This window comes from Plectropomus leopardus, chromosome 10 (assembly GCF_026936395.1).
Source record: "Plectropomus leopardus strain MGB_pleo_1.0 chromosome 10, ASM2693639v1, whole genome shotgun sequence".
In the NCBI taxonomy this organism is placed as follows: Eukaryota; Metazoa; Chordata; class Actinopteri; order Perciformes; family Serranidae; genus Plectropomus; species Plectropomus leopardus.
Genome location: NC_142185.1, coordinates 23211395 through 23237852, shown reverse-complemented (window position 1 = coordinate 23237852; position 26458 = coordinate 23211395). Strand labels below are relative to the sequence as shown.

The window sequence follows — 26458 nt, the reverse complement described above, 5'->3', positions numbered from 1 at the left end:
TCAATTTAGAGGCATGCAAGAAAAAACAGTTTTCTTCACAAATTCTAATAACAACAGGTAGGTAACTGATGCAAACTGTCATTTCGGGGGTGAAGTATTCCTTAAACTTGAGTTTTTTTGACAGGGGTCAGAATTTCCCCGTTGAAATTTTCAACTTCCAAGTGTTCCAGGTGCACAACACCAAACAAAAATAAAAAACAAGACAGACAGTGACAAACTGGTGTTTCTGTGGCTAGTCCATAGACAACTGCACCGTCAACGAGGCCGCCTCCTTGAACATATGAGTGAAACAGAGGAAAAACTATGCATGAGGTAACACACTGTTATACATTTTATTTTATGACATTTTTATACTTGGAAATGTATCACTAGTATTCACTAGTCTATGTGCTAATAAGTAGCCTAATGTATTTTAGTACTTCAGTATACTGTGTTGCTCTGTATATATTGTGTATATTCACTACCTCTATGGATGCTGCTATTATTGGGTGACATCAGACCGCTGAAGTTGGGGTACACGGATTTGAGTTCACAAGTAGGAACTCCGAATTGGAGTGGAATTCCATTGTACGTTTTCTAGTAGGAGGTCGGAATATCTCGACTTTGGAGTTGTCCCAAACGCAGCATATGTTTACTATTTCTTGGCGTGAGGAGTGACTTCCTAGAATCTGCTGGCTGCCTGGTGACCTAAAGTGTTAATTGATGAGTTATGGATATGCTGGTAGGCAGATTTTCTCACCTTTGTACACACCCAGACCCGCTGTTTCTCCCTTGTTTCTAGTCTTTATGCAATGCTATGCTGAGATAAGCTAACCAGCCACTGGTAGTAGTTTCATATTTAGTGTGCAGCCATGAGTGGAATCAATCTTCACATCTAACTCTTGGCAACAGAGAACGAAAAAGCATTTACCAAAATGTCAGGGTCTTCCTTTTAAGATTAGCAGTTTCAGAAATGGGAGCTGAGAGCTGAGAGCACTCTGGATGAGGTGTTTAAAAACCACAGTATCCTAGTTTTTTTCAGCTAGAATTTTCAGGTGTCTCAAAAACCAATATATGGAGTTATTCAGCTTCGAGAAAGTTAATGATGATGATGTTTACATGCACAAACAAATAGCAGGATTCTTCACAAACCCCACCATGACTTGGATGCTCGAGCGCATGTAAACAAACTCATTAACCCAATCACCATCACAGCAGACATTAGAAAAAAATGTACAAACTCAGCACAAACAAAAAACAAACACACCCGCTGTGGGTGTCCTACTTAAATGACATCAATTTTTCATTGCTGCCAACAAACGATGCCACATTTTCCTTCTTTCCCATTTAAAACCAATCGCCGGAGCTCTGATAAGTGACTAGTGAATCATAACAGATTAAACAGAGGCTTTCATACAGGAAGCAGCCTCAAGCATAAAACTGATTGCATATATAGACATTTCACAGCTCATTTTCCTCGACTGCTGCCCCTTTCTCTTCCATTTCTTTTCGGTTTCGATCCTTTTGTCGGGAGGTTGAAATTATTTAAAGGAGATTAAAAGATTTAAGTGATATTTCTCAAAACCCTCAGTACATAATTTAATCTTCACAGCTCCACGTGAGGTGTCTCAATTCAAGTCTAGTGTACTTTTATTTCTCCTCTGCTGTAACTCTCTCTGGCCTGTCATCTTACTCTCAGTGCCATGCCCTTTTACGGCTGCAAGAGACGTGTCAGTGATCCGAGACTGGCTCTGCAGAGCGAGGTGGAAGTCAGAGGAGGAAAATAAGTGAGCCGAGAGGGGAAGAAGGAGAAGAAGATGAGGAGGACGTGCAGAGTCTGACTATTAAGAAAAAGGTAGATGGTGAAGACGCAAGAGGAGAGACGGGGGTTTGTGCATGCTCTGAAGTCAATTTCCCTCCTGCCACGTGTTGAATGGATCCATGCTGAGGCAGACTGGAGTTAAAGGGCAATGCATTCTCACTTCAGTTAAAAAATTAAATTTCATTTCCCGCTTCTGATAAGAATGCAGGCAGCACAACAGCAGCATCTCTAAATCTGCAACTAACACTTGAAAAACACATTAGAGCATCTGTCTGCATCGCTTCCTGCATGCACACAGCTGTATGTGTAATGGAGCCAATCTTAACAGCATGTTTTGTGCATACGTGTGTGTGTGTGTGTGTGTGTGTGTGTGTGTGTGTGTGTGTGTGTCTGGGTGATGCTCCATTGATCTTGCAGGCCAATCAATGCCTCTCTCTAGTGGGTGTCACTTTAGAGCCACCGTGAATCCATTCCCACAATGCACCCTGCCCCTCATTAGCATGGAAAACATTGATTTACGGATTGTAAACACCCTGCCATGGATATGCCTCCAGTGACAAACAGCATAATGGACATTAACAAAGAAATGCGATAAATATTGCATTTAACCTTCCTGTTTATGAATTATACAACAATTTCTGCTGCTATCAAGATCATTTTAATCAGTGCCATCGGTTTATTGGGGCAAACGACTAAATGCACCCCAGCAGTAAATCTTTTTCATATTGAGCCTTTCTTGAGAGAGATGTTGATTCAGCACTATGCTCATTGAGGAGGTTGTACTTTCCGGTGCTGTTGAATTGTACGAAAAGGTGAAAGGTGGTTCAGTTTGAATTTCATCAGCTTCCCTACGACACAATTTCACCAACAACTTCATAAAGATAAGATTTGCTGCATTAGATTTGCTGGATGTATCTGGTAAGCTGGCACCTCAGTGTAAAAGATACAAGCATTTGACAAAACATTTTTCTCTTCCCCTGAGGTACAGCGAGTCTGGTGAGTGTTTTTATGAATAAAATATAATGCTACTTGACAGCTTGAAATATTAAAATAAAATTGTCCCAGAAGGATGCAATAATATGGACGAGTGATGCAGTTTCTACTCATTCTGGTCACAAGTAAAGATCTCAAGTCTAGTAAAAAAAAAAAAAAAAAATCCTCTCAGTTTTTATTCTCAGAGCTGCTTCTCCCTCAGATTTGTAACTGTGACAAATCTGAATAAACAACGATCTGAATGGAAGCAGTTAATCGTGTTTTAATTTTATGCAACTGGAAAAATACTGCCAAAATAAAATAATGATTACAAGATTTAAAAACTGCTCGGATGTTGATGTGAAAACGTACCCCTCTAAAACTCACAGATATTCATCAAAGAAAGTGTATTTCAGAACGCATTAGGGAGTTAAAACAATGATGCTGACATGAGTAGATGAGGCAGTGAAGTCAAGGCAGGCGTTAGGTATTCCTGGAGGCATCAATCTGTCTCAATTTAGAGATGTTTTTTGGGAGGAGTTTTAAATCAGAAAGATATAAACTTGATGCTTAAAACTGAATTATTATACGGAATACTTAATTTGAAATAGTTGTATTTACAGCTATTGGGATATTATGTAAATATGAAGGCATGAAAGGAATAATTTAACAATAATAATAATTTGAATTTAGAAGATACACTTATTCACTTTCTTGCCAAGAGTGAAGAGAAGCCACTCTCACGTAGCGCACATGAAGCTCCAGACAGCAGCAAGCTTGTGCCCTGACCGTACACAGGAGATGACAAAAACCAAATAGTGAGTTAGTTGTAGTAAGTTGTAGTTTTTAACAAATTATTTTTTTAAGTTTTATGTAATTTGTTCATCATATGTAAATGTATAAACCCACTGTCTGGCAAAGTGAACCTCATCCACTCTACTCAGCCCAGTTGCTCGAAGAAATCATTTGCATTTTAAATTTCTACAAATCACAAACATGCTACATTTGCATGTGCCATATGTATCATAATAATGCTTCTTAAGTGATGTAATATTTAAGTTGACATTGTCATCAGGAGGTGGTGGGCATGGTGGATGGTAGGGCTGGGCGAAATGGTTTTAAAATAATATCACAATATTTTTAGGCTGTATCACGATACACAACTTAATATCTCAATAGTTTGAAATCTCTAAACTACTGTAAACTACTAAAATACTAAATTATTAAATGAAATAGTTACAAATTAAGTAGCTACTGCAATTAAATTAAGTTACATAAACTACTGTTATAATAAAGCTTAATAAAATACTTTTATAATGATAAATAACGTTAAGTATAAAGTTAAATAAAGTACTATTACAATAAAGTTAAATAAAGCAATTGTCTTAATTAAATAAATCAAAGTGGAACACATGGTGCTTTTATTTTGAAGGACCTGACTCATCTCTTCCCCACCTTTAGTATCGCTTTCCAGCTCCTCCATGTTTGTATGTTTTGGTTTCGTGCATTTTGTGAGTGCCCCCTTGGCAACGATAGAATTTTTTTTCATCAGACGATACATGTCATGATATCATACAGCTCTAGTGGATGGCACGTCAGCTTAACGAGACAGCTGCCAAGATGTAGACCACTGTTCAAGACCAAAAAATGTTTAGTGAGCCATTTCTGCTGTTATTTGTGCAACAGATCTGGGTGGTTTTGGCGCCATATCCCAGCTATTCCCAGCAGCCTTTGAGCCGCAAAACTTGGGTGTTTTTCACTAACACATTGCAACATTTCCAAGGGACTTTTGAGCCACCAAATGTTAGTGTTTTAAGCCAAAACATGGTCTTCCTAGCCATAACCAAGTGGTTTTAGTGCCTTTAGTGCCAGCCTAACTACACTTTCACCACAGCATTGTTGAGAAATGTAAACTTTCTATGTATCTGCTACAAAATAATGTACAAATGTAAGGTATTAATTTGCAGATAGTAATGATACCATCATATTTTGTGGTGACTGGGTTGCTCCACTAGGATGTCGGCGTCCTCTGCTGACATGACGTTCTTTCAGAGTTTGTAGTGGGCTTTTAAAGTTTGAGTTAAGATACAGGTATCATATGAAACTAGACGCACTAAGGAATCCATTGCTACCAACCATGTAATGCTAAAGATCCCGATTCTCCTAAAAATATCCAAAAATGGAAGGGAGGGATGGAGAGGCAGAGGTTAATGTGACGAACACCTATATTGTTTGTTTCTTACCTACACTGACTCCGTTCTCTATATCGTGTACTTCACGACCAAAACAGAGTTTCAGACTGACAGATGGACAGACAAATGCACGCACAGCAAGGCGACTTCTCCCTCACAGCCTCAGAATTCAACCTGCTGTTTTACAAGCATGTTTTCAATTACAGGGAGGTGAAAGAATGGAGGTGGAAAAAGACGAAGTAAGGTGAAGGCTGTGGACAGGAGACAGAATCAGGAGGTAGGGGGAGCACATTCCTGAGCTTTGTTTGGCCTCAGCTGGGGTCCGACAGAGTTCGTCTTGAGCCAAAATCTCCTTAGTATCTAGGTCAGAAAGAGGTGCCCCCCCCACCCCACCCCATATTTCCCGCTCTCCCCCTGTGTTGTCTCTCCAGCTCGAGATTGTCCAACACTCGTCAGCTTCATGAGACGTGGGCTCATGCCAGGAGCGAAGGCAAGGACAGGGAGGGTTCAAACCGAGCAGCTCGTCTCCGTCTGCCCGTGAAGACCTCCCTCTTACTTCTCCGTCCCTGTAACCAGGCCTTAGCAGAACAGAAGTGGAGCACAGCCAAAGAAGAATAAGAACCATGTTTTCTCTTACACCATACGCTAACTATGAACCAGTTTCCTCCTTTAAGGAATTTAAACAAGCTTGTGGCTAAATCCATCGCGCAGGGGGAGAAACATGACACACTCTGATCAGCTCCGGTTTTGAAGCATTACAGAGAGCTATAGCATTTGCCCTCAATAATTAAAGTGTTCTCCGTTCTCAAATCATTTTCTCCCTTTTGGATCCATTCAACTGTATCTTCGTACATGTCAAATCAGGTTCAGCCTCATTTCTTCTGCCTCTTGAGATCAGACATACGGAAATTCTCACTCAACCCCCCAAATCTACTGACGTGCTTCTCTTGAGCTGAGATGCCTGCTTAGTATTTTATGGATTTAAACGACAATGAGCCGATAGTGGAACTGCCGAGATGTGTCCTTGGAATAATGAGGCCAAAGTAAGACTAATTTGAGTGTGTAATAAAGATATGAGCTCTTTGTAAAAGCTCTACGGGTGGTCTCAAACACTCTCCAGTGGAGGGAGGGGACAGGTCTGAGATTAAAACCTGCGGAAACAAAGAGACTCTTGGTAAGGACCAGTTTACACGGATCGGCCTGTTATTCTCCTCCCTGTTTCTTATTCAGTGTGAAAGGAATGCACCAACGGACAGGATGATGTCACCCCAGTCTGCAGCCTCTTATTTTACACCCACAGGGCCCGATGTTCGAGAGCTGAGATGTAACAACTACACCCCGAAAGAAACCAGGAGGAGAACTGAAAATAAGAAATATGTGAGAAAACAAAGAAAGAGAGGAAAAGAGAGAAAAGGAGAAAGTGAGAGAGAGACTAAAGAAAGGCAGGAAATAAGTCACGGTCTGGGCAGAGCCACATCTGCTAGCAGTTAAAACGTCAGCGGAGAACATAAAATGCTATGAACGCAGCACCACCCCCTCCCCTGCACACCCTGTTGTCACACTGCCGGGACAAAAGTGTCCCCTGTCTCCACCACCTTACCCATGTCAATCCCATATTCCGCCTTTATCCACTCCACTTCATTTCTCTCTTGTCATCCTTTGCTCTACAAAGCACAGATCTCTTTCAACCTAGATGTCTGTCTTTTTCTTATTTTTGGCCCAATCATTTCACCTAATTTCCCCCAAATCCTTTTGCTCTCTTTTCTCTCTATCCACTGTGCCACCTTTCCCTTCCCTCTCTCCCACCCCTGCTCTGTTCTGGGCATTTTTCCACGGCCAGGAAAGGCGGGAGGAAGGGAGGGAGACAGGGAGGGAGACAGGGAGGGAGGGCCGGCTCAGACCGAGGGAATGAGTAGATTCCCTGCCCTCTTCTTTGCTCCCTCTTTGAGGCCACTATTGGGGCTAAAGGCTGGAACATGTTTGTAGAAGGAAAAGGCTCATTTACAGACTGCAGGACGTGTTTAGTGTGTGTAGCCAGAGACCTCAACTTTATCATGTCCGAGGGTCAGCGGGACCATGATGATACAACTTAATCTGGGACACGGACCAGGTCTCATGAGCTCTAATTAGGCATGTTTGTGTCTTATTTTTCCTCATAGCTCATATAAAAGCGATGAGAAGCCTTGTGTGCCTCAACCTTGAAAAATAAACACAAGATAGAAAAATTATAAATAAGTTGGGATTCAATTAGGAGTTAAAATTCTAAGTAAATTAAACAATTAGTCAAATGACAGCATGTTAATCAGCAACTATTGTTTTTCAACAAAACCAAACATTTCCTAAAAGCAGCTTCCGAAGCACGAGGGTTTTCTGATTTTCTTTGTTATGCATAACAGCAAACTTAGTATATTTGGGTTTTGGACTGAAGATGCCACCTTGGGCTCCTGAAAATGCATTTTTAAACAATAAAATATGTAACAAAATAATCACAGCTCTATTACTGACATTTGAGCCAGATCTATTCACTAAATAAAGACTGTGAGGTGCGGTTGAAAGCTTAAAAAAGACAGTGAGTGGACCTTTGAGTTAAAGATTATTGTATTGCATGTACTGTGGCCAAAGGTCATGAATAGACCTCCATGGAGATTGTTAACTCAATGTGTTGAATGGATTTATATTTCCCAGAGGACCTGTGTTTAACATGAGTCTGACCTCTGTTGACCTTACAGGGGACATTTATTGTTCTGAATATATAGAAAAGACTTTCACTTGTAATGGGGTGTTTTCACAGTGTGGTGTAGTGAATTTTACTGAAGTAATTATAGTACTGTAAGTAAAGGTTGAAAGAAGAAAATTACTTCTTCCATCACTACCAAACAGGACAAAGAAAAGTACAAATTCTTCACAATTTGGAGGCTGAACAAGCAAATGTTAATGAAAATAATCAAAATAGACTCAATCGCCTACTGAAATGTTAACCAACTTTATTAAATGGCCATTTGTTTCAATCAATCACCTCTTGTTGCATTGAATGCATGAAGAACATGCATGCCACCAGTGAATGAAGAACCCAAAAATTGAGAGAATTCTTAATAAACTGAAAGACGAAGCCAAAAGCATTTAAAAACAACAAAAACATATATCATATATATGTTACATATAACATATATATATCAAAACATGCATCTACAAACTCCCACACAACTCATGCAGCATAATCTAATTCTCAAATATCTGATGGTATGCTCAATACTTCCCAAACAGACAGTCTTTTATAACAGGGAGCTCAATTAAAAGCGAAGATTATTGCTGCTCTCTTCAAAGCCAGACTTCACTGACAAAAACAGTAATTTCACCTTGCTGAGCAAGTTAAATGCTGGTCTAGCACCGCCTCAATTAGTTTGTGTTATTGTGTGACTTTGGTGTTTTTAGGGGGGTAATTTAGATACACCAAAGTTACTCAATAACACAAAAAAGCCACCAGTTGAGGCAGTGGATCAGCGGCTTGCATGCTCAGTGAGCTAAAATTACTGGGTTCAATGGAGTCATAAAGAGCTGTCTGTTTTGGAAGTAGTGAGCTTACCACCAGATAAAGAAGATTTTGATAACACTGCATGAGTTGTGTGACAGTTTGTAGAGTGATGTTTTGATATGATTTTGCTGTAGTTAAACAGGGCCCCATGACTTTAATTAATCTGAAATTTTTAGATTCTTCATTCATTGGAGGCATGTGAAGAAATAAAGTTCTCTTCACTAATTTAATATAACACGGCATGGGTACATGATATACAAATGGTTATTTGGGGAAAGAGATGTTCCTTTAAATTGCTCACAAACTGAAACATTTTATGAGGTGCAGCCTTGTTGCTTTGTCGATATAAAACTCTCTTCTGTATCTGACATTAGTACACAAATGGTGAGAAAACGTATATTTTTCTAGCATGTCTGCTGTATTAAAGCACACATCTCAGTTCCCGGCACATACCAAGTAAGTTAAACTTGTTAAATAAACCACCTTAAAAGTAAAACTGTGTAACTGAGCCACATTTAAGCTGCAGCAGTTGTCAAATGTTACTGGTTACTGATAGAAAAATTTAACAGTGACATTTGGAGAGAACAATGCCCGCCAGCTAATCACTCATCCCACAGTGACCCGTTTCCACCAAGAAAACTGCATTTCAGATGCAGGGCCTGATCTCAAGGTACGTCCTCTTCACAGGCTGCTGGATACAGGACGACCTCTGGTGAAAGCAAATGGGCGGTATGATGGGGTTGGTTGAAAATTTATTGAATCAGACTACGGTTTAAAGGAGCAGTGTGTAGAATTTAGTGGAACATGGCAGTGAGGATTGTAGATTGCAACCAGCTGAAACCTCTCCCAGTTAGAATTCCTTCATTGTTTATTGTTCAGAAAGTTTTTACTGGGAGCTCAATTATCCGCAGAGATCTACTGTCCTCTCCAGCACATGGAACCCAGTGCAACAGCATATGTACCAATCGACCTACCCTCCAGGTCTCACTGTACCTCTCTAAAAGACAGCAGTGAAGGTGTTTGAAAAGTAATGCAAATGTTACCTTACGTTTTTTTGTTTGTTTGGGGTTTTTTTGGAGGGAGAGGGTAGGATGGGTTAATGTTAGTAATATTACAATGGCTTTTTAAAATTTATTTTCTGTCTTTTCTTTTTAGATACTGTCTTCGTCTACTTGATTTAAGTATTTAACATTAATCATACGAATTATGATTCGTCCTGTTGTTTTCTTTTTTTTGATAAAACCGCTATAAATGGAGAGCTCAAAAAGAAGTCTCCTACTCTCCAAAACAAACAACAGTGATCAAAACTAGTAAAAACACTGAATAAAGCAGTTTCCCCATTAAAAATCAGTTTTTCTCCAGCACTGTTTGGCTTATCCCAAATGGGCTGTTAGACCAGGACCTGCTAATGTGTGCTCATCTTTTTTCTCTGATAACTTAAGATCCAGACGTTCAGGAGCTTTTTACCGGGAGCCGAATTATCCAGAGGTTTCTCTATCTCCAAAACAAACAGACTTGGTTATTTAAACCGGTAAAAACACTGAATAAAGCCATTTCACATTAAAACTGTGCTTTTCCGATGTTGTTTGGCTTATAGCAGAGGGTCTGCAAACAACGGCGGCTGACACAAAAACGAGAATGTCCCTATCTGGAGCCAAGGTGGTGCATCAAGGGGGACTCTGTGGACAAGGGCGTGCTCCAAATATTGATATAAACAGCTCACTCTAAGGTAATGTGAAATACCAACGATTCTTATTTTCAGGCGATTATACTCTGAAGAAAACATACTTATATCATATTCCAATCTGCCGATATATCCCCCTAAATCCTACACACTGAACGGAGTGTCACGTGCGTTTGACTTTTACAGTGAATGAGTAAGTTAGCATGTTACATATTCATTATCTCTTACTCACAAACCCCTTGGGAGGACTTTTCATGCTGCTCTTTGTCATTTGTGCGTGTGTTAATTTATGTGTGTAGCGCCTTTGAGTGCAGAGTGCCGGTAATGATAAGACACCAGTACAGCTGGTAAGCCAAATGAGGACTCCTTTAAAGCCAAGCCAAGAGTGAAGAGAACACACTGCAGGGACATGAAACACAGTACACCCCCCTCTTTCTTTCTGTCTCACTACACAAGTCTTACCTCACCCCCAATCTCCCCTGCTATAATTGCATGACTGTGGCTCCATCTCTTCTCTGTTTTACATCACTCTGTCTTTCCGCCCTCAACAATCTCTGCGCAGGATCCATGACTGGATGTTGGGCTACAGTAATTAGAGCAGGCTGATACAGACAGAGGACACAGCGTCCCCTCATGCTCATGTTCCCTCCACCTGGGCAGATATTTTTAGCCCACCTTGAATGAGGGAGAACAGGCATCAACATGGCAACATGGCGAGGTGCGAGAGGCTCAATCAGAGCCGGCTGCACATCCACAGGCCTCAGCAACCAGCTTCTCCTCCTCAACCTGTCGTCTTTATCCTCTCAACTCCTGGACTGCAGAGGAGATAAGGGCGTTTCAGACTGCCTTGTTGGGCTGACATCCTCTTGACATCTATGTTTTTCAGATCCAGAGCTGCTGCAGATAACTAAATTAACCACTGTGTCATTCCCCCCTGTCACAGGATGACGGGGGATAAAATAATAACACTGCATGCCATAAAAACAGAAATATAAACACTCCTCTCCCTCTCTGTTTATATGCAAGTGTGTGCACACATGTCCCCCGGGGCTGCAAACTCTTATGACTTTCGCTACGCCTGTATCTCAACCTCCTTTGCATATCAAGCTCCCGGTGTGTTTGAGTAAAACATCAACATTTTATTCACAAGATGAGTATCTTGCCTGCACACACACACGCATGCAGGTTTTCCCCACATAGAGTCATGACCTCGGCTGGCCGCCCATACATCTCTGGGCGGCTTGTCATCAAACGCTGCAATTTCTCACCTCAGGAAGCACACGGGCATTCTCCTTCATAATAAATCAGGAGTTAGCTTCCAGATTTTAATACCCTACACTCACACCAGGAAATAAACACATCAGTTCACACACAACGAATGCTGTTTTCATAAGATCCTCCAGCTCTTTTATGCTGTAAATCTAACACACATCCCCTCAACTGTACATAACCTAAATACACACCCCGCAGCCTCATCAGATCCAGCTTTGCTCTGACTTGTTGACCTCCTATAGACGGCACACTGGAATGCCAGTTCAGGCCCTTCCCACGGCCAGTCAACAGGCCATATATTATCAGGGTAATTACCTTTTGGAGAATAGATGCCTTTCTAATGCCTCCCCATTAACTTGGTGGGTACTCTCAGCAGACTCCACTGTGTGCTCTGTCTTAGCTATGCCATACCTCACAGATCATGACCATGAATCCAATAAAGGCGCACACAATGGCACATTTTCTAGCCAGCAAGCAAAGGTAGAGAAAGCATTAGAAGGTCAGTGGGGAGGGGCCTACATGTCAGACTATGAGTGATGGCTCTAGAGACACTAATGGCCATCTGCGTGACGCTGTAAAGATAGACTAGGGCAGCAGACAATTGGTTTATGTTGTGTTTCACATTTGGCGGAGCTGTTAGAAAAATCCATCCTCTAATTACAGCTATTCCGCCTGTTTGTTTCCTTAGCACGCAATTGTTGTGCAGGTCAACAGAGGAGTCAACACAAAGCCAGGTGTTCAACAGCTGTGTCCGTTGAGGTTAAGACCAACAACAACCACCTGGTGTGTTTCTATTTTTTTGACAGAATAGTTTGCCACTTTGGGAAACATGCTTATTCTCACAGACTATTAAAGTCCTGACACTCCACGCTGTGGCCATAGGTCAACGTCGGGCCATCGGTGAGATATGTCGCCCTAGTTTTAGCTCTAGTTGGCTGTGGACATCTTTTTTTGGACTAATTAAGCTTGTTGAATGCAGTGTTAGAGACGGTGGAGCTTGTTGGTGAATGAAATCACTCTGACTGGCAGTTCAGATCAGTTAACAAGAAGAGAAATGTAAGTGAGGAAAGCAAACAAACAGCTCAAGTCACAAGATTAAACCAAACTTGCTTTATTAGGTAAGATTGTTTGTAACCATTGAGCTCTTCAGCAGAAATGATTTGTAATTGTTTGTGTTATTGTCTGCTACCTCACTGTTAATATCCTTTTGTCTTTCAACATCAGGTTAGCTACTTTTACACGGCCTGTTCAAGGCGGAAATATCTTGCCGTTCTGTTTGTAAGGTTCAATGGTGCCAGCACGCTATCTAAAATCATACACTAAAATAGCTTGGTGCTGCCATTGTTTGGTTCTGTGTAAAAATGCAAATGAGTTACAAAGAAGGGACTCAGTATAGTGCAACTTCTGTGTAAAAAGGGCTTTTGTGTTGTTAATGTGCTAACTGGCTGACTCACATCTTGAATCAGTCCTGTTGGTCTTCTAGTTTTGCTATGATGGCGAGTTATTTCCTCTCATGCAGGTGCAGAGCACATATGCTAGTTGGCCGTTGGCTGTAGTTTTTGCGATGTGATCAGGTGAAACTTTTTAGCCAAGACACAGGTGACATGAGGCAACGCAACAGGTGCCCTTTATTGCAACTAATTCTTTGATGACAGTTTGGTGTGTCTGAATCGAAGTGGTCGCCCCTCTGTGCTTTTAGGCCAGCACATTATCTCTGTGTTTACTCAGAGGTTGGACTACTTAGCGCTGCAGTGCGAGACCCATAAGGTGACAAACCTCACAACCTTCGAGCACGCTCACCACCCCAGAGAGTACACAGACAAACACACATGCTCTGTGAGTGACCACCCAAACACACTGTTTGTATGCCATTAGAGCAGCTGCCAGTCGGTGGAGCATTTTGCACAGACGCATCCTACAATATTGATGATGAGGCCATCAAACCACAGGGCGAGCTGGGCTGGATTGCGGGGTATCCACAAACATGAGTCCTGCCTTGTTTTCTTTTCACAGCTGTCTGTTACTCTCCTGTCACTTTGCTGTTAACTTCAGAACTCCAAAAAGAAACTGAGATTAGGAGCAATGTGTGTGTGTGTGTGTGTGTGTGTGTGGTCCAGCAGGATGCAAAATGCTTGTTTCAGGTTATGGCCAAAACTAATACACATGCCTATCAAACCGCAATACAAGCACACTCATTTTCAGGATTAAGAATGATGTCCCTATTGAAAGAAACGGCCCCAGTGGCAATTTAGTTAAACTGCGAGCCTGATAGTCTCCACAATGGAGCTCATAATTGCGCATGAGTGCCAACAATAATGGCATAATTGGTTCTCCTTAAGAAGATTATACTATAACAAGCTATAGCACAGCACAGTCAGCTGTGAACGCCTGATTTTTAACATAGCATTGCTGTGTCGGATAACACACTGACTCAGACCTTTTTCCAGATGTTTTCTAGCTCGTCTGAACAAAGCTGCTCTGTTAGTGTCACTACACACGGACAGGTTCGTGCGAAGAAAAAACGCTGAATACAGATGAAAGGCATCATTTGGTAACACAACAAAGAAAAATCATAGTTAAAGAGTGGAAAAAATAAAGCCGTTTCCGCAAAACTTACCTCCGCGTTAGAGACAGCCACAGCCAGCAGAAGGAGCACAGCGACACTTCGCAACATCTGGACACGAGAAAAGAAAAAGTAAGAGTTAAACATCTGCGTCCGTTTCCACGCCAGTTTTCTCTGCAGGAAACTTGAGGAAAACGTTACTTTCAATACGTTACCATTATGTTAAAAAAGCTGCTCGGCTGCTCGGGTATGTGCTATGTCTGGGGAAGAGGGGAGCTGGTCTGGATGTTTGTCGGGACGGAGGCGAGCAGGAGGTCCGTGGTTTCAAGAAATTTGAGGAGCGCTGAGGAATTCGTGTCTGTCCGTCAGTCTCTCCTCCTCCTCTTTCTCCACTGCAGCCAATGAAAACGTCTGAAGTCCTTCGAGGACGTTTACACAAGAGTGGAGGAGGCGGAGGAACCGTGGAGAGAGAGAGGGAAAGGGGGAGAGAGAGAGAGAGCGCATTCATAATCTCCTTAAAATCTTGTTTTCAAAAATCACCTTTTACTTCTAAATGGTCGTGATTGCTGCTGAGTGTGAATAGACCCATCATTACCACATAATTATCCACCCTGATGTTTCATGAAAATAATTTCTGATCATGGACATGATTCCAGTCGTCTAGTATTATTATTATTATTATTATTATTTTATTTTATTTTTTTAAAGAAAACAGCAGTCATCAATTCATCAGGTGATTGTTAAAGTTTATTTGAAGTTATTGAAGTCTCAAGTGGTCAGGTTGGTTTCGCCAGTTAGTTTAAGGTGCATTCACTGAAGTTTGGTCACCAGAGGGCATAACAACTCCAAACCCAATACACATCCTTACATAAACTTGGTTAAATACTTGGTACCATACAGTTATGGCAATTAAGTATATGATTACCATATTTATGAACACACATTTTTAAGTTGATTTCTAATTAAAAAAAATGTAACTGGTCCAACAAATGTTTAAACATTTAATGAAAGTTTAAAGTATGATAATTGAGATAAAAAGAAGAAAGGGGAAGAGAAACTAACTAGCCTGGATTAAAAAACAATAATAATAACAAATAAAATTATTATAATTATATGCTCAATTGCCATAGTTATGAATACAGTTCATTCCTCATAAAATTATGTTATTGCAAGTTATTTTTTTCCACATTATTTTAAAGGAATTTTAAATTAGTGGATATACTGACCAAGATACATATACCATCCATTCCTACTTTAACGGAGCCGTACCTTGTAACGTTATCCGATCTAATAGGATATACTCTTTACCATATCTCGCCTCCAGCCTTGAAACCACATTATTAGTTAATGAATGCGTATTTTCTTTAAAACTCTTTCTCTGGCCTCCTTTGGGTATCGGGAGTTCATCACTTTTCCTCCATCCATCACGGATGTTTAAGTTTAATGTTCAGCCGATGTAAATGTTCTCTTAACGACCAAAAGTAAGTCCTCCTTGTGCGAAGCTGCACAGACATGTCCCCCATGTGTCCCCTCTGGACAGTTTCACAATCTGCAGTTTTCTTCTGGTAGAGATGCAGCCTAAATACTACAGCCCGGGGGTGTTTTGCGTTGCCCTTAATTGGCCCGCCACGGTGCGCCCTTTTTTAAATTCCTCCTGCTTAAGCATTAGGCTTTTCTTCAAAGATTTTAACCATAAAACTTCTCATTGGCAAGTCATTTTCTTCTCTCTGGTGCGTTTAGGAGTCTCAAATTTGTTTTGACTGGCGATTTTCCAGGCGATCAATGCGGCGTGCTGTAGTATAATCTCAAACTCAGCAAATCCGTTTACCTGAGAGTTTAATATGAATCCAAGTATTCATCCACTACACAGTTGCTCAAGTTTGTTTTCGCCCAGTATGCTGTGGTTTATACCCACTTTGGGATTTAGCTGATATATGGGATTTAATGATGACGTTTTACGTTTTACTTGACACGTGGGGAGCTGTCGGCGCTTCCGACCTCTCACGCTGTGCACGCTCTTCCTTTAGCACATTTTTTTCTTTTTCAGTAACAGGAAAAAAACACCTATCTGTCCTGCTAGCTAACTTAGCTAGCTCGACCCCCAGGGCTCTCAGGTATTTACTGGTCTGTGCTTCTTCCTCGTTGGTCCACAGTTGAAGTTGGGAAATACGCACAACAGACGTAAGGTTTGAAATTTGACTCACACATTCACTTCCGTGTGGCATACCTCAGATGGGGCTCCAACTCGCAATTGCGTTGCTTTTTGTATTGGCAACAACGTCTCCTGCACACTGAAGGCTGTTCTGGTGTTCTTTAAGATGTTCTATTGGTTCTTTTAGGTGGTTCTCTCCCATTAACTTACAATGGCAAACTGAGAAGATCTGTTTGTTCTGAGAGAGACTCAGCAGAGATCATGGAGTCCTCTGAGAGACAAAATGCTGTATTGTCTCAAGGATGGGGGATTAAATCTCTCCTGAAGTTTTTGTGAAAAGACTGTCTGTGTCATTTGATCAGAAATCAGACTGAGTCATGTATGTTTTATGACATTTTTAATTGTGAAACTTTTTAAGGGTTTTTTTTTTTTAAATAATATTTAGTACATTTTAAGTGGTTATTAGACATTTTGAAATCCCTTCAACCACACGGACAATGCATTAAAATCCTTGAAAGATAGGATCAGATTTAATTTCAAGACAAAAAATGGCTTGATGATGATGTTAATGATATGAGATATGAGATGATAATAGCAGAGTTGTCATGACTTGCAGCACAAACGAAAATAATCTTCAATGGGAGTGTTTAATTGAGTTTACAAAGTGGAAAGTATTTGTATTGCTGACGCATCAAAACAAAACTCAAGAAGTAAATCATAGCCTGAATGTAATATTTCTGCTGCGGCACTGTTATTCTGTCCAAAATAAATGCAATTGGATGGCATCATGTAAAGTGAGAGAAAATGTAAATCATATAAATGGTCAAGAGGATCAAGTTTGCTTTTACGTTTTCTTTGAAGGCACTATGTGTCTCTAAATATGTCTTTAATATGGTATTGCAACCGTATATAAGCCGTTACATCATTGATCTACATGCTCACGTCTCTTAACTGTGTCCTTCAGTCAGATCCTGCACCCATAGAGGTCCTGTGTAGAAGCCCCCCCACCCCACTGAAAGATTAATGTTCAAATGTTCTTGTGAGTACAAGTAGGTAGAATATTAAGTATTTCAGAAATACAAACCACCATTGTTTGCATGCTCCAGCGAGGAGTAATTTAAGAGTGATTAAATAGGGCAGTGAGAGGCATTGAGCCACTCGGCACACTGAATTTTGAATAGAAAGGAGAAGATGAATGAATTTTTTTCTCCACTGCAAGCCATTAATTATATATAACTTCATCCCCTCTGAGGGAATCTACCTGTTTAAATAGATGCTGTGATTATTTGACACCCTGGGGCTTTTTGTATGAGGTTGTGTGTATATGAGAGTGTGTATTTTTTTATTCTACCTGCATTGATTTTGAATAACAAGCAGTGAAAAGCACGCTGAATTAATTTCTCTGTTCTTAAGATGGCTGCATGCATGCAATTGTTGTCAGCTATTTTGTCTGTTTTCCCATATCGTTTCATTTATCTTTTGCCCTTTGTTTGCCTTCCTGTTTTGCTGGCAAGCAGGAAGTTGTGTGAGGAATCTTTTGTATTTATCTAGTTATGTTTCTGCGTCCCATTGAGAGTTGCAAAACAAAACGTCAACTGTGAAGCAACAATTCGACAGTGAGTCACTTCATTTAGTCAGCTGGTGAGATTACCTAACCGATGGCCCATAGTTTCCAGGTTAAATATTACCCAGGCACAAAATAATAATACTTTATTAAAACTCTGCAGATGTTAGACATCAAAGTCTGTTTACAGGTCTCAAGGAGTACTACTGCATAAGTGTTGTGTCAAGTCTCTTGTGTCTCCAGAGAGAGCTGTGTCAAGTCTGATAAATAGCTCCAGGTGATGTCATTTGAGTCAGCATTAGATGAGACTACAGTTTGTCTGTAAATGGAGTTAGAAAGAAATGCGCTGTAGCCCGCCTCTTATCTCTGCTTGAGAGTAGCATCTTGAGGCTACATTAGCTGCCTCTAGCATAGCACACCCAAATCTGTCCCTTTATTCATGTGGTGTGGGAACAATCAGAAAAACTACATGAGCTGCCGAGTTGACGTCATATATGACAAAAGACCTGCGGCCTTCAAACTGTATAACTCCTGCACCTTCTGCAGGAAGGAAAACTGAAGTATATTTTGTGCAATAGTATCGTACAATTTTAAACTCCATCTGCATTTTTTTTTTACTTTTACTTTTAAACATTTAATATTTACTTTTAAACATTATTATTACTATACACTTTTGATTTTATTTCAGACAATTTGTACTTTATTTAATTTCAGACACTTTGTATTTAATTTTATTTTATTTTCACTTATTTGATGCTCTGTTGTATTTTTTTTTGCTACCATATTTCTGGAGCAATCTGGCACAAGAATTTCCTTTGGGATAAATACAGTTCTATCTTATCTTATCTTGTCTTATCTTGTCTTGTCTTGTCTTGTCTTGTCTTGTCTTGTCTTGTCTTGTCTTGTCTTGTCTTGTCTTAAGACATAGGACAGCGGCACTCCTAAGACTTAACTTATTTATTCTGGGCACCATCATCAGCATCAATGCTGATGATGGCATCTTAGCTGAAAAACATTTGTGTCCACTTTTGCCCAAAATAAATAATTGAAGTCTTATCTTGTCTTGGCCTCAACCATGCACCTTTTTTACATTATCAAAGATGTTATCAGAGTTGTGCGCACACCTGTTTTTTTTTAAATCATATTCCAGAACCCGACTGATGAAAGTAAAGCTAATGATTAAAAAAAAATAAGAAACACTTTTAAAAATGTACTTATCACATGTCAGTTTTTTTTTTTTTTGCTCACCTGTATTTTGTAATATGGCATTAGGGTGTAGCCCCTAGTTGCTGTCCACTTGGAGCGACCTAAATTCGTTAGAAAAGTTATTCTCAGCACTGTTAATCAATGTCAATGTTTTAGTAGTTTTAGGGGATGTACTGGCGCAGCAATAAGTCTTGGGCAAAATCACTTTGCAATCATGAATTATCTTCTTTGTAGAGTTTATTTTGTTTCCACGTTACTTTCCAGTATATTGTGTTGAGGATTACAGACAGCAACCAGCAGATTTGACCAACCCATAAAACACCAAACGAAGCAGTTTCAAATTTAAACATCTATGCTTTTATTATCCTCTTTTTGCAAAATTTGACATTGCGAATGGCCTTTTCTAGAGCCAGTAATTGGTTTGTCCATTCTGGGCTACTGTAGCTAGATGGCGGCTTGACATGGCGATCTTTATTGACAGCATCTGACCAAACTGTCAGCATTCAAGTTGCAATGTAGGCAAAGTAAGGACTGCATTTTTACAAGAAAGACAGACAAGGGAAAAGAAGATACCTCTGGCTTTGCTGCATCAAGACTGATCTTGATTTGTTTTTTTTTTCTTTTAAGTTATCATCCATGAGTTCAACAATGTATAGTGCAGTGGCACACAGATTGCCATCTTGGTTACATTTAGACAGAGTCAACAGTGACTTGCAGAGTGAGAAACTGGTTTCATTGACATTTAATGAAAACCACAATGTCTCCTTAACTTAACCACACGCGCTTTGTACGTGTCTATTTAAGCGTATTTGTAAGAAGAAATAAACAAGGTATGCAAGGCACCGTTGAAAATAGCACCACAGTAAGGTTTTTTACATCATGAAAGAGTAATTGATCGATTGAAATTAACAGTAGGTTTATCTGTTCCTACCTACCTGACGCATGCTCAAATACATTTTTTTTCCTGTTCAGGTCCACCTTCTATAAAAAATGACCAAAAGAGTAATTATAAAATTCACACAAAATGTTTGTAAGAGCACGTTGATTGATATGTTATGCAAAAGCGCACAGTCCATCCTGTCATCCGCTCTTTCAGTTTTTGCCATCTGCTGAGCTTTCCTCCTATATTATTCTTTGCCCATCATATGCACATACGCACACACACACACTGGTGCACATAGAGATATGTGTGAAATATTAAACACTGACTCTGAAAAGGACACACATTTACAGCAGATTTGCCTTCACCATGTTCTGCAAGCAGCTGGGAGAAGATGAATACTTAATCGGACAAACTGTTTAATCTCTCTTCTTGCTGCCACGTCCGACAAACAATGCACATTCCCTCTCTGAGCCGTCAGAGCAAAAACCGATCTCTGCTACTACTGATTTAAATTCATGCACTGTGCACGTAGTACATGTGAGCAAATCATACAGTATTCAGGATGGAGAACAGAGGTATTAGCTCTTCTGATGTCTCTCTGTGTTCTGCCAGGGGCTTTCCAAGAGGCATCTCAAATATTCACAAACATCCATCAACGCCTGAAAGGGTCAGAGACTAGCCACGGTCACACAGAATCACACACACACACTCTTGCAGGCATGCACACACACAAATGCGTGCAGCATACACATTCAATTAGTTTCTTTTTTGCTCCTGGAGTTTCTTTAATCATGTTTTTTTCTATTCATCTCTTTCTCTGAGGCCTGCAGATGAAGTGTGATTCAAAGGCAGCGTGTGTGCAACTGTGTGCGTGTGTGTGTATGTGTATGTGTGTGTGTGCATACGTATGTGCACCTCAAGGGCTCTTGGTCTTAACAAGGAATGTATACTTGATTCTGTGTGAGACAGAAACATACCGTATATGTGTTTGACAGCATGAGAGTTGAGGCTTCCTGTAGTAGGTGCATTTGTGTGTGGGAGAGCCCTGCAGAATCTGATAATATAACCATGCTTAAGGACTCTTGTTTCATTCTGTAGTGCTGCACAATATTGCTCTACCCTCATGATTTCCCAGTTGCAAATACGGAAGAGCAGGAAGCGAGGATAACGAATGCAATCAAGGCAGCTAATCAGTGCTAATCATGGTTGTGCTAAGACAGACGCTTTTGAAAGGCTTTTTTTCTATGCTAATGGAAATAAATGAGATGATGCTGAAGGGATTCACATGTTGTTGTTAAAAAGCAATGTGCTCCTTTCTTGCTTGTTAGCCTGGCTGCTTCTCACTCAGTCCCCAGTGATTGTGGCCAAGGGCGCCTGCCGACTGCCATTACTGAAGACCTCATTCATTAACCTGGCATTTGGACAAAAGAAAACCCTTTTGTGCAAGCACACACACACAGACACATATCGTAACAACAAACATGTGAATGTGACCAAGGCGTGCAGAGTGGGATGTGCGAGACTAGCACAGTTGATGCAAGACAGCATAGGTGTCAGATGTGCATCATGGAAAAGCGCTGATACCCCTTTTTACACACACACACACACACACACACACACACACACACACACACACACACACACACACACACACACACACACAAAGGCGTCTCTCAGCCATCAAAGAAATTGAAGAAGATTTCTTGTTTTTTTAACTTCAGGCAGTCCTGGCCCTCTGCAGACCTTTTGTCAACCTGTGCCCTTTAAATAGATCTTCAGCCTATAATCAAATTCTGTTCCATCAACGCTGCATTAAAAGAGAGAGATAGAGCAGACCTGCGACATTTAAGAAGTTTGTATGGTAACACTTTGTAATGCATCCTGAGATTTACAATGTAATTTCAGGTGCCAGAAAAATACTTCTATTGATAGTTCAGTTTTTTTTTGAAGTGGGGTGTGGTACATGCAGTAAATGATATCAATATGCCCCGGTTTGGAGAAGCAGACTGGAGTCCGACACAGAAGCCAAACAATGTACTGCTGTGGGTGGGGGTCAGGGTTTGGTTATAAAAAAGAGATAGTAGAAAAACAGACTAAACCAAAGCACTTTTCTCATGATAAAAAGCTTCATTGTAAAGGCTAGTTCATGAAGAAACAGGATAAAAAGCCAATGCCGGGCCTTAATCAGGGCAAAAACAAGAAAGCAGTGCAGCATCTCTATCTAACCTATGTTGTAATTGGACAGATGAACCCCAGCTGGAGGCGGAGCAGGCTCAGGCAGAAGGAGACAACTGGTGACAACTGCAGACCACTGTGAAACTCTGTAAACAATTAAGCAAATCAAATAGCTATCAGAGTATGAATGCAAAAATATGTATATTGTGTATTGTATGTTGTGTATTTTTGCATTTATACTCTGTTAGCTTTTGATTTGTATCCCATACAACCCAGCTTCAAAAACTGACCTTTAAAAAAATGAATCCTTTTTATGTAGTTATACTCAACTTACTGCCTGGAGGCCAAATCTTGCCCTCAACCGGGTGCTGTGTGGCCCGCCGACCATTTTCCAGTTCACAATAAAAATTAATTGACTCACATTTAAAAAAAAAAAAAAAAAGAACTTTAAATGTAACCAGGGCACTAGAATGCATAATGCATAAAAAAAGAATTAAAATATTGCTTGTTTTTCAAAACATCCAACAGAGGTCCCTAAAAATACGCCTGCACACACCTTAACTAAACAGGGCTGTTGTGATAGGATTTGCCTTATTTATTCCTTTTATCTGATAAATATTAGAAGTGTTTATCTATTAATTGGCCCCTTGCCTCTTGTTATTTTTGCGAAAGTGGCTCTTGGGTAAAGCAAATTGAGTATCTCTGCTTTAACCCTTTAAAACCTAGATCGACACCATTTTTCTTGCGCTGCATTCAGACATCTTTTGGAATATTTTGCAATGTTTAAAATTATTCTACAGAATTATTCAATTTTTAAGCACTTTTAAAGGTCTTTCTGTTAATTTAGAAAAAAAAACCATTCCAAATGTTTTTTGTTGTTATTTGTTTGCTTTTTTTGTTTTTGATTGCTTTTGCTAATTTTCAGGTAATTTTCTTGTATTTTTATTAATTGTTTTTTTTTTGGTAATTTCTACTTAAGTTATCATTGCCTGCTTTCCAATTTTTGAAAGAAATCAAGCAAATTTGCTATGCTTTCAGAGCGTTACTGGGTTTTCACTGTGGAAGAAAACAAGAATATGGGGAACAACTGAGCATTTTAGGGAAAAGGAGAAAAAAAATGACACAACTTTTTGTTCCCCGCAGACAGACAGACAGACAGATACACACACACACACACACACACACACACACACACACACACACACACACACACACACACACACACACACACACACAATTTTCATACATATACTGACCTACTGCTTTGCTGATGTGAGGATGAGTAGGAAGCAGGAAACCGGCGATAACAGCAGCCCCTGCTGGTGCTCAGTACAACTAAATAACTTCCTCAGCATTTGCTTTAAAGCAGCTGCTTTTCTCAGCTTTTTACTCTTAATTCCCCTCCACCACTGCTTCCCGCTCCCCATACATAATCAACTCTGCTTTGAAAAGCCTGGGAAACGCACAGCTCGGTCTTTATTATGCTATATATGTAGCAATTCCTGGCAATCAAAGTGAAAATCCAAACAGAGGGCCAAAGCTGATAAAAGCAAGAGAGCAGAGTGACACGCTTGTGACATGTTAGAGATCACAGACTGAACTGATTAAATCTGAAGGGCATTTTTAATCAAGCCTCACCTGTCTGCCTCTGACACCTTTAAAAGTGTGACTTTCCTCTTCCTGTTCTTTTCTGACAGTTGAGTGTGTGTGTGTGTGTGTGTGTGTGTGTGTGTGTGTGTGTGTGTGTGTGTGTGTGGGCTCAGATAAAGGAAATGAGAGTCATCTTGTTTATTGGTGGTGCCTGTGTGTTTGTGTGTGTGGGTGGTGGATATATGCATAGGCATGGGTACTGTTTGTCATCCACCAACATACTGCATCGACATCATCTAGATATGTTCCCAAATGGCTCGTCTCAAATTCTAATGGCATCTGCGGGCTTACAGACATTTCAACTGAATTAAGCGATTTGTTGTGGTTAGACTAAAACTGTGCTTGAATAAGATATGTCGTACTATCTAATATAGCAGTACTGTTATGAATTTTCCTGCAACCTTTTCTCTTTGTTGCCTTCAAGGTGAAGTGGAGCGGAGTACACCTCCTCAGTGTCATGTTCCACAGTAAGGTCATACAGGTCATACAGACAAAGAAGCTACAACAAAGACTGTACTGAATGATATAATACTTACATGATGCTCGTCATCATCGTCTCAATTTGTCTTATTCTTGGGTACCATCTCTTTACTAGCTGCAGCACCGGGTGCATTGCCAGAAGGTTTTGTGTAAATAGTCTTGATTAGGATGCGTGGCATGTGGTTACATAGCCCCTTAATAAAAAGATCTCACTGTGTTTTATATTTCAGCAGAGCCACTTAATATCAGACATTTTTCCCAATTGAGCCTTAAATGTACATCGATGACATGGAGCTTGCAGCCATGTGACTGAAACATAGTAAGTTTATAGCCTACTGTTTTTTTTGGTTTTTTTTTACCTCCGCGATTGCATTTAGGCTTAAAAAAATCTCAATATGGTGTTCATTTGTGATCATTATCTTGCTAATCAGAACATGTAAGTATTGTAAATGTTTGTTTGCCACAGAGCTTATTTTCTTCAATGATCCAAAATCAAATGGAGAAATCCCATAGGCTGTTTCAATCAGGGAACCAGGGCTAACTTCCATGTTGGCTTACAAAAGATGTTGTCCCGTGGGCACTCCATTATCATAGAGGAGCCCAAAATTATATAACAAAAATACATAATTGTCAGTTTTATTCTGTATAAATACTATATTTAAAGAAGCATAATTTAGTGGCATCAAATGGTGATGGCTGTGTAGCGCCCCTAGCCTTACCGAACTGATAAAGACTACGATCAAGAGCGCTAGCATTCACCTAGGTTCAGGAATGGATACCTGGAATTATTTTGCTGACTCACGAGGGAAGTAGACGTGAAGTTAACAGTGACAACATTTATTACCTCAGCACAATCATATAATACTGCAAGTAATTGGAAAAAATAAAATAAAATATAGAAGCATACAGAATAGAGTTCTTTCAACTGCCAAAAACCCAAAAAACAAAATAAATAAAGTTCAAATAAAAGTGTCCTTTCTTGGTGAATTTGTCCTTTAATAAATGAAAGGTCCAAGTTTGTTTCCCTCTGACAAAGTTCTCCTTAAAGTGACAGGAGATGCAATTTTCCTTTAACTTGTTGTTGTGTGCACACTGTTCTAACACTACCCGGTAGTTTTTAATGTGTTGGAGTTCTTATCTGGTTCCTGAACGAATGAAATGAGTTGATGGTCCTGATGTCCCTGAGGGCGGACCCACAGCTGGCCACACCGTGGTTTTCCTGTCCGCAGTCTATGGTCTCTTGGGGTTGGCTCGCCACTGAACCCGACAGGATTCAGATTTCTGAATGATCCAATCCTAGTCCAGAATAAAACCAATCGGAGCTCACAACGAGAGGACCAACAAGACAAATGCGGCTCCTCACGTTCACGTTCACACACAAAAATCAGTTCCGGAAGATCTTAAGGTCGTTAGGAGCAGCCTTTCAGGACGACGTCTGCACCAGAAAAGGAAGAGACACTGAAAACGTGCTCAGACATAGAGACACCGGATAGTTGCGCCACCTTCTGTTCTGGTGTGGGATTACACCTCTAACTGAGATATATGTTTAGTAACCCTAAATTCATGGGGGTTACACCCTCCCCTCTTGACTCTGCATGAGCCCCTTCATGCTGTTATATAGTTCATAAGGGAATCATCATGGTTACAAATTGTGTCAAGAGCTTGGTTAAAGCTTTGTAAGAGATTCTGAGCAAAGGACATTAAGGGTTTCCCCAACTGAATGAAGTGAAAGCGGTCAGGGGGTTGTCGTGACCTTTCTGACCTCCGTGTGGAGTGATTTGTTTCCCTATCTGCAGGGTTCTCCAGATCACCAGTAGATTCATCGCTCCTTTCATCAGCAAGAGCTGGAATTTCATCTGTCATGTCCGGTTGATTTTCATTTGACTTATCCATTTCATTCTCATTTGTCATATCCTTTTGAGTGATGTCTTTGCCAGTAGTGGGCTGCTCACCCATGACTTCCGGCTCCGCAGCCTCAACCATCTCAGGAGGTGTTCCTACAGGTTCAGCAGGAAGGCTGCCATCACTAGGCTCATCCTGAGGATAGGAGCCTGAAGGATTTGTTGACATGGATGGTAAGCATCTATTCTCTGTTGCTGCTTGATTTACGGTGGTTTGGTGTCTCCTTGGAATTTCACACACTTGGATGAATCTTCCCTCAGGAATAACAGATGATTGGATAGGATAGATAGGTGAATCGTCCTCAGACTCTGAGTGTTCCTCGGAGAGTTGTGGGTGACTTTGTCTGGTTCTTGGCCTGCGGACCTTGGGTCTGGCAGGTTCAGTTTCCTCTGCCTCGGACAGGTCACCACAAGGGAGTAGGAGATCTCTA

General features: G+C 40.5%; 1 protein-coding gene across 1 annotated transcript in view; it reads right to left on the bottom strand.

Moving 5' to 3' along the window:
• fstl1b (follistatin-like 1b) overlaps positions 1-14392 on the bottom strand; it is a 30601-nt gene extending 16209 nt beyond the window's left edge. Inside the window, exons 1-2 of the mRNA XM_042495011.2 lie at positions 14232-14392; positions 14071-14127 (exon numbers count right to left, since the gene is read on the bottom strand). Coding sequence (XP_042350945.1) covers positions 14071-14127; positions 14232-14234 — 60 coding nt within the window. The 5' untranslated portion in view covers positions 14235-14392. The remainder of the gene's footprint in view (positions 1-14070; positions 14128-14231) is intronic.
• Between the last annotated feature and the right edge of the window lie 12066 nt (positions 14393-26458).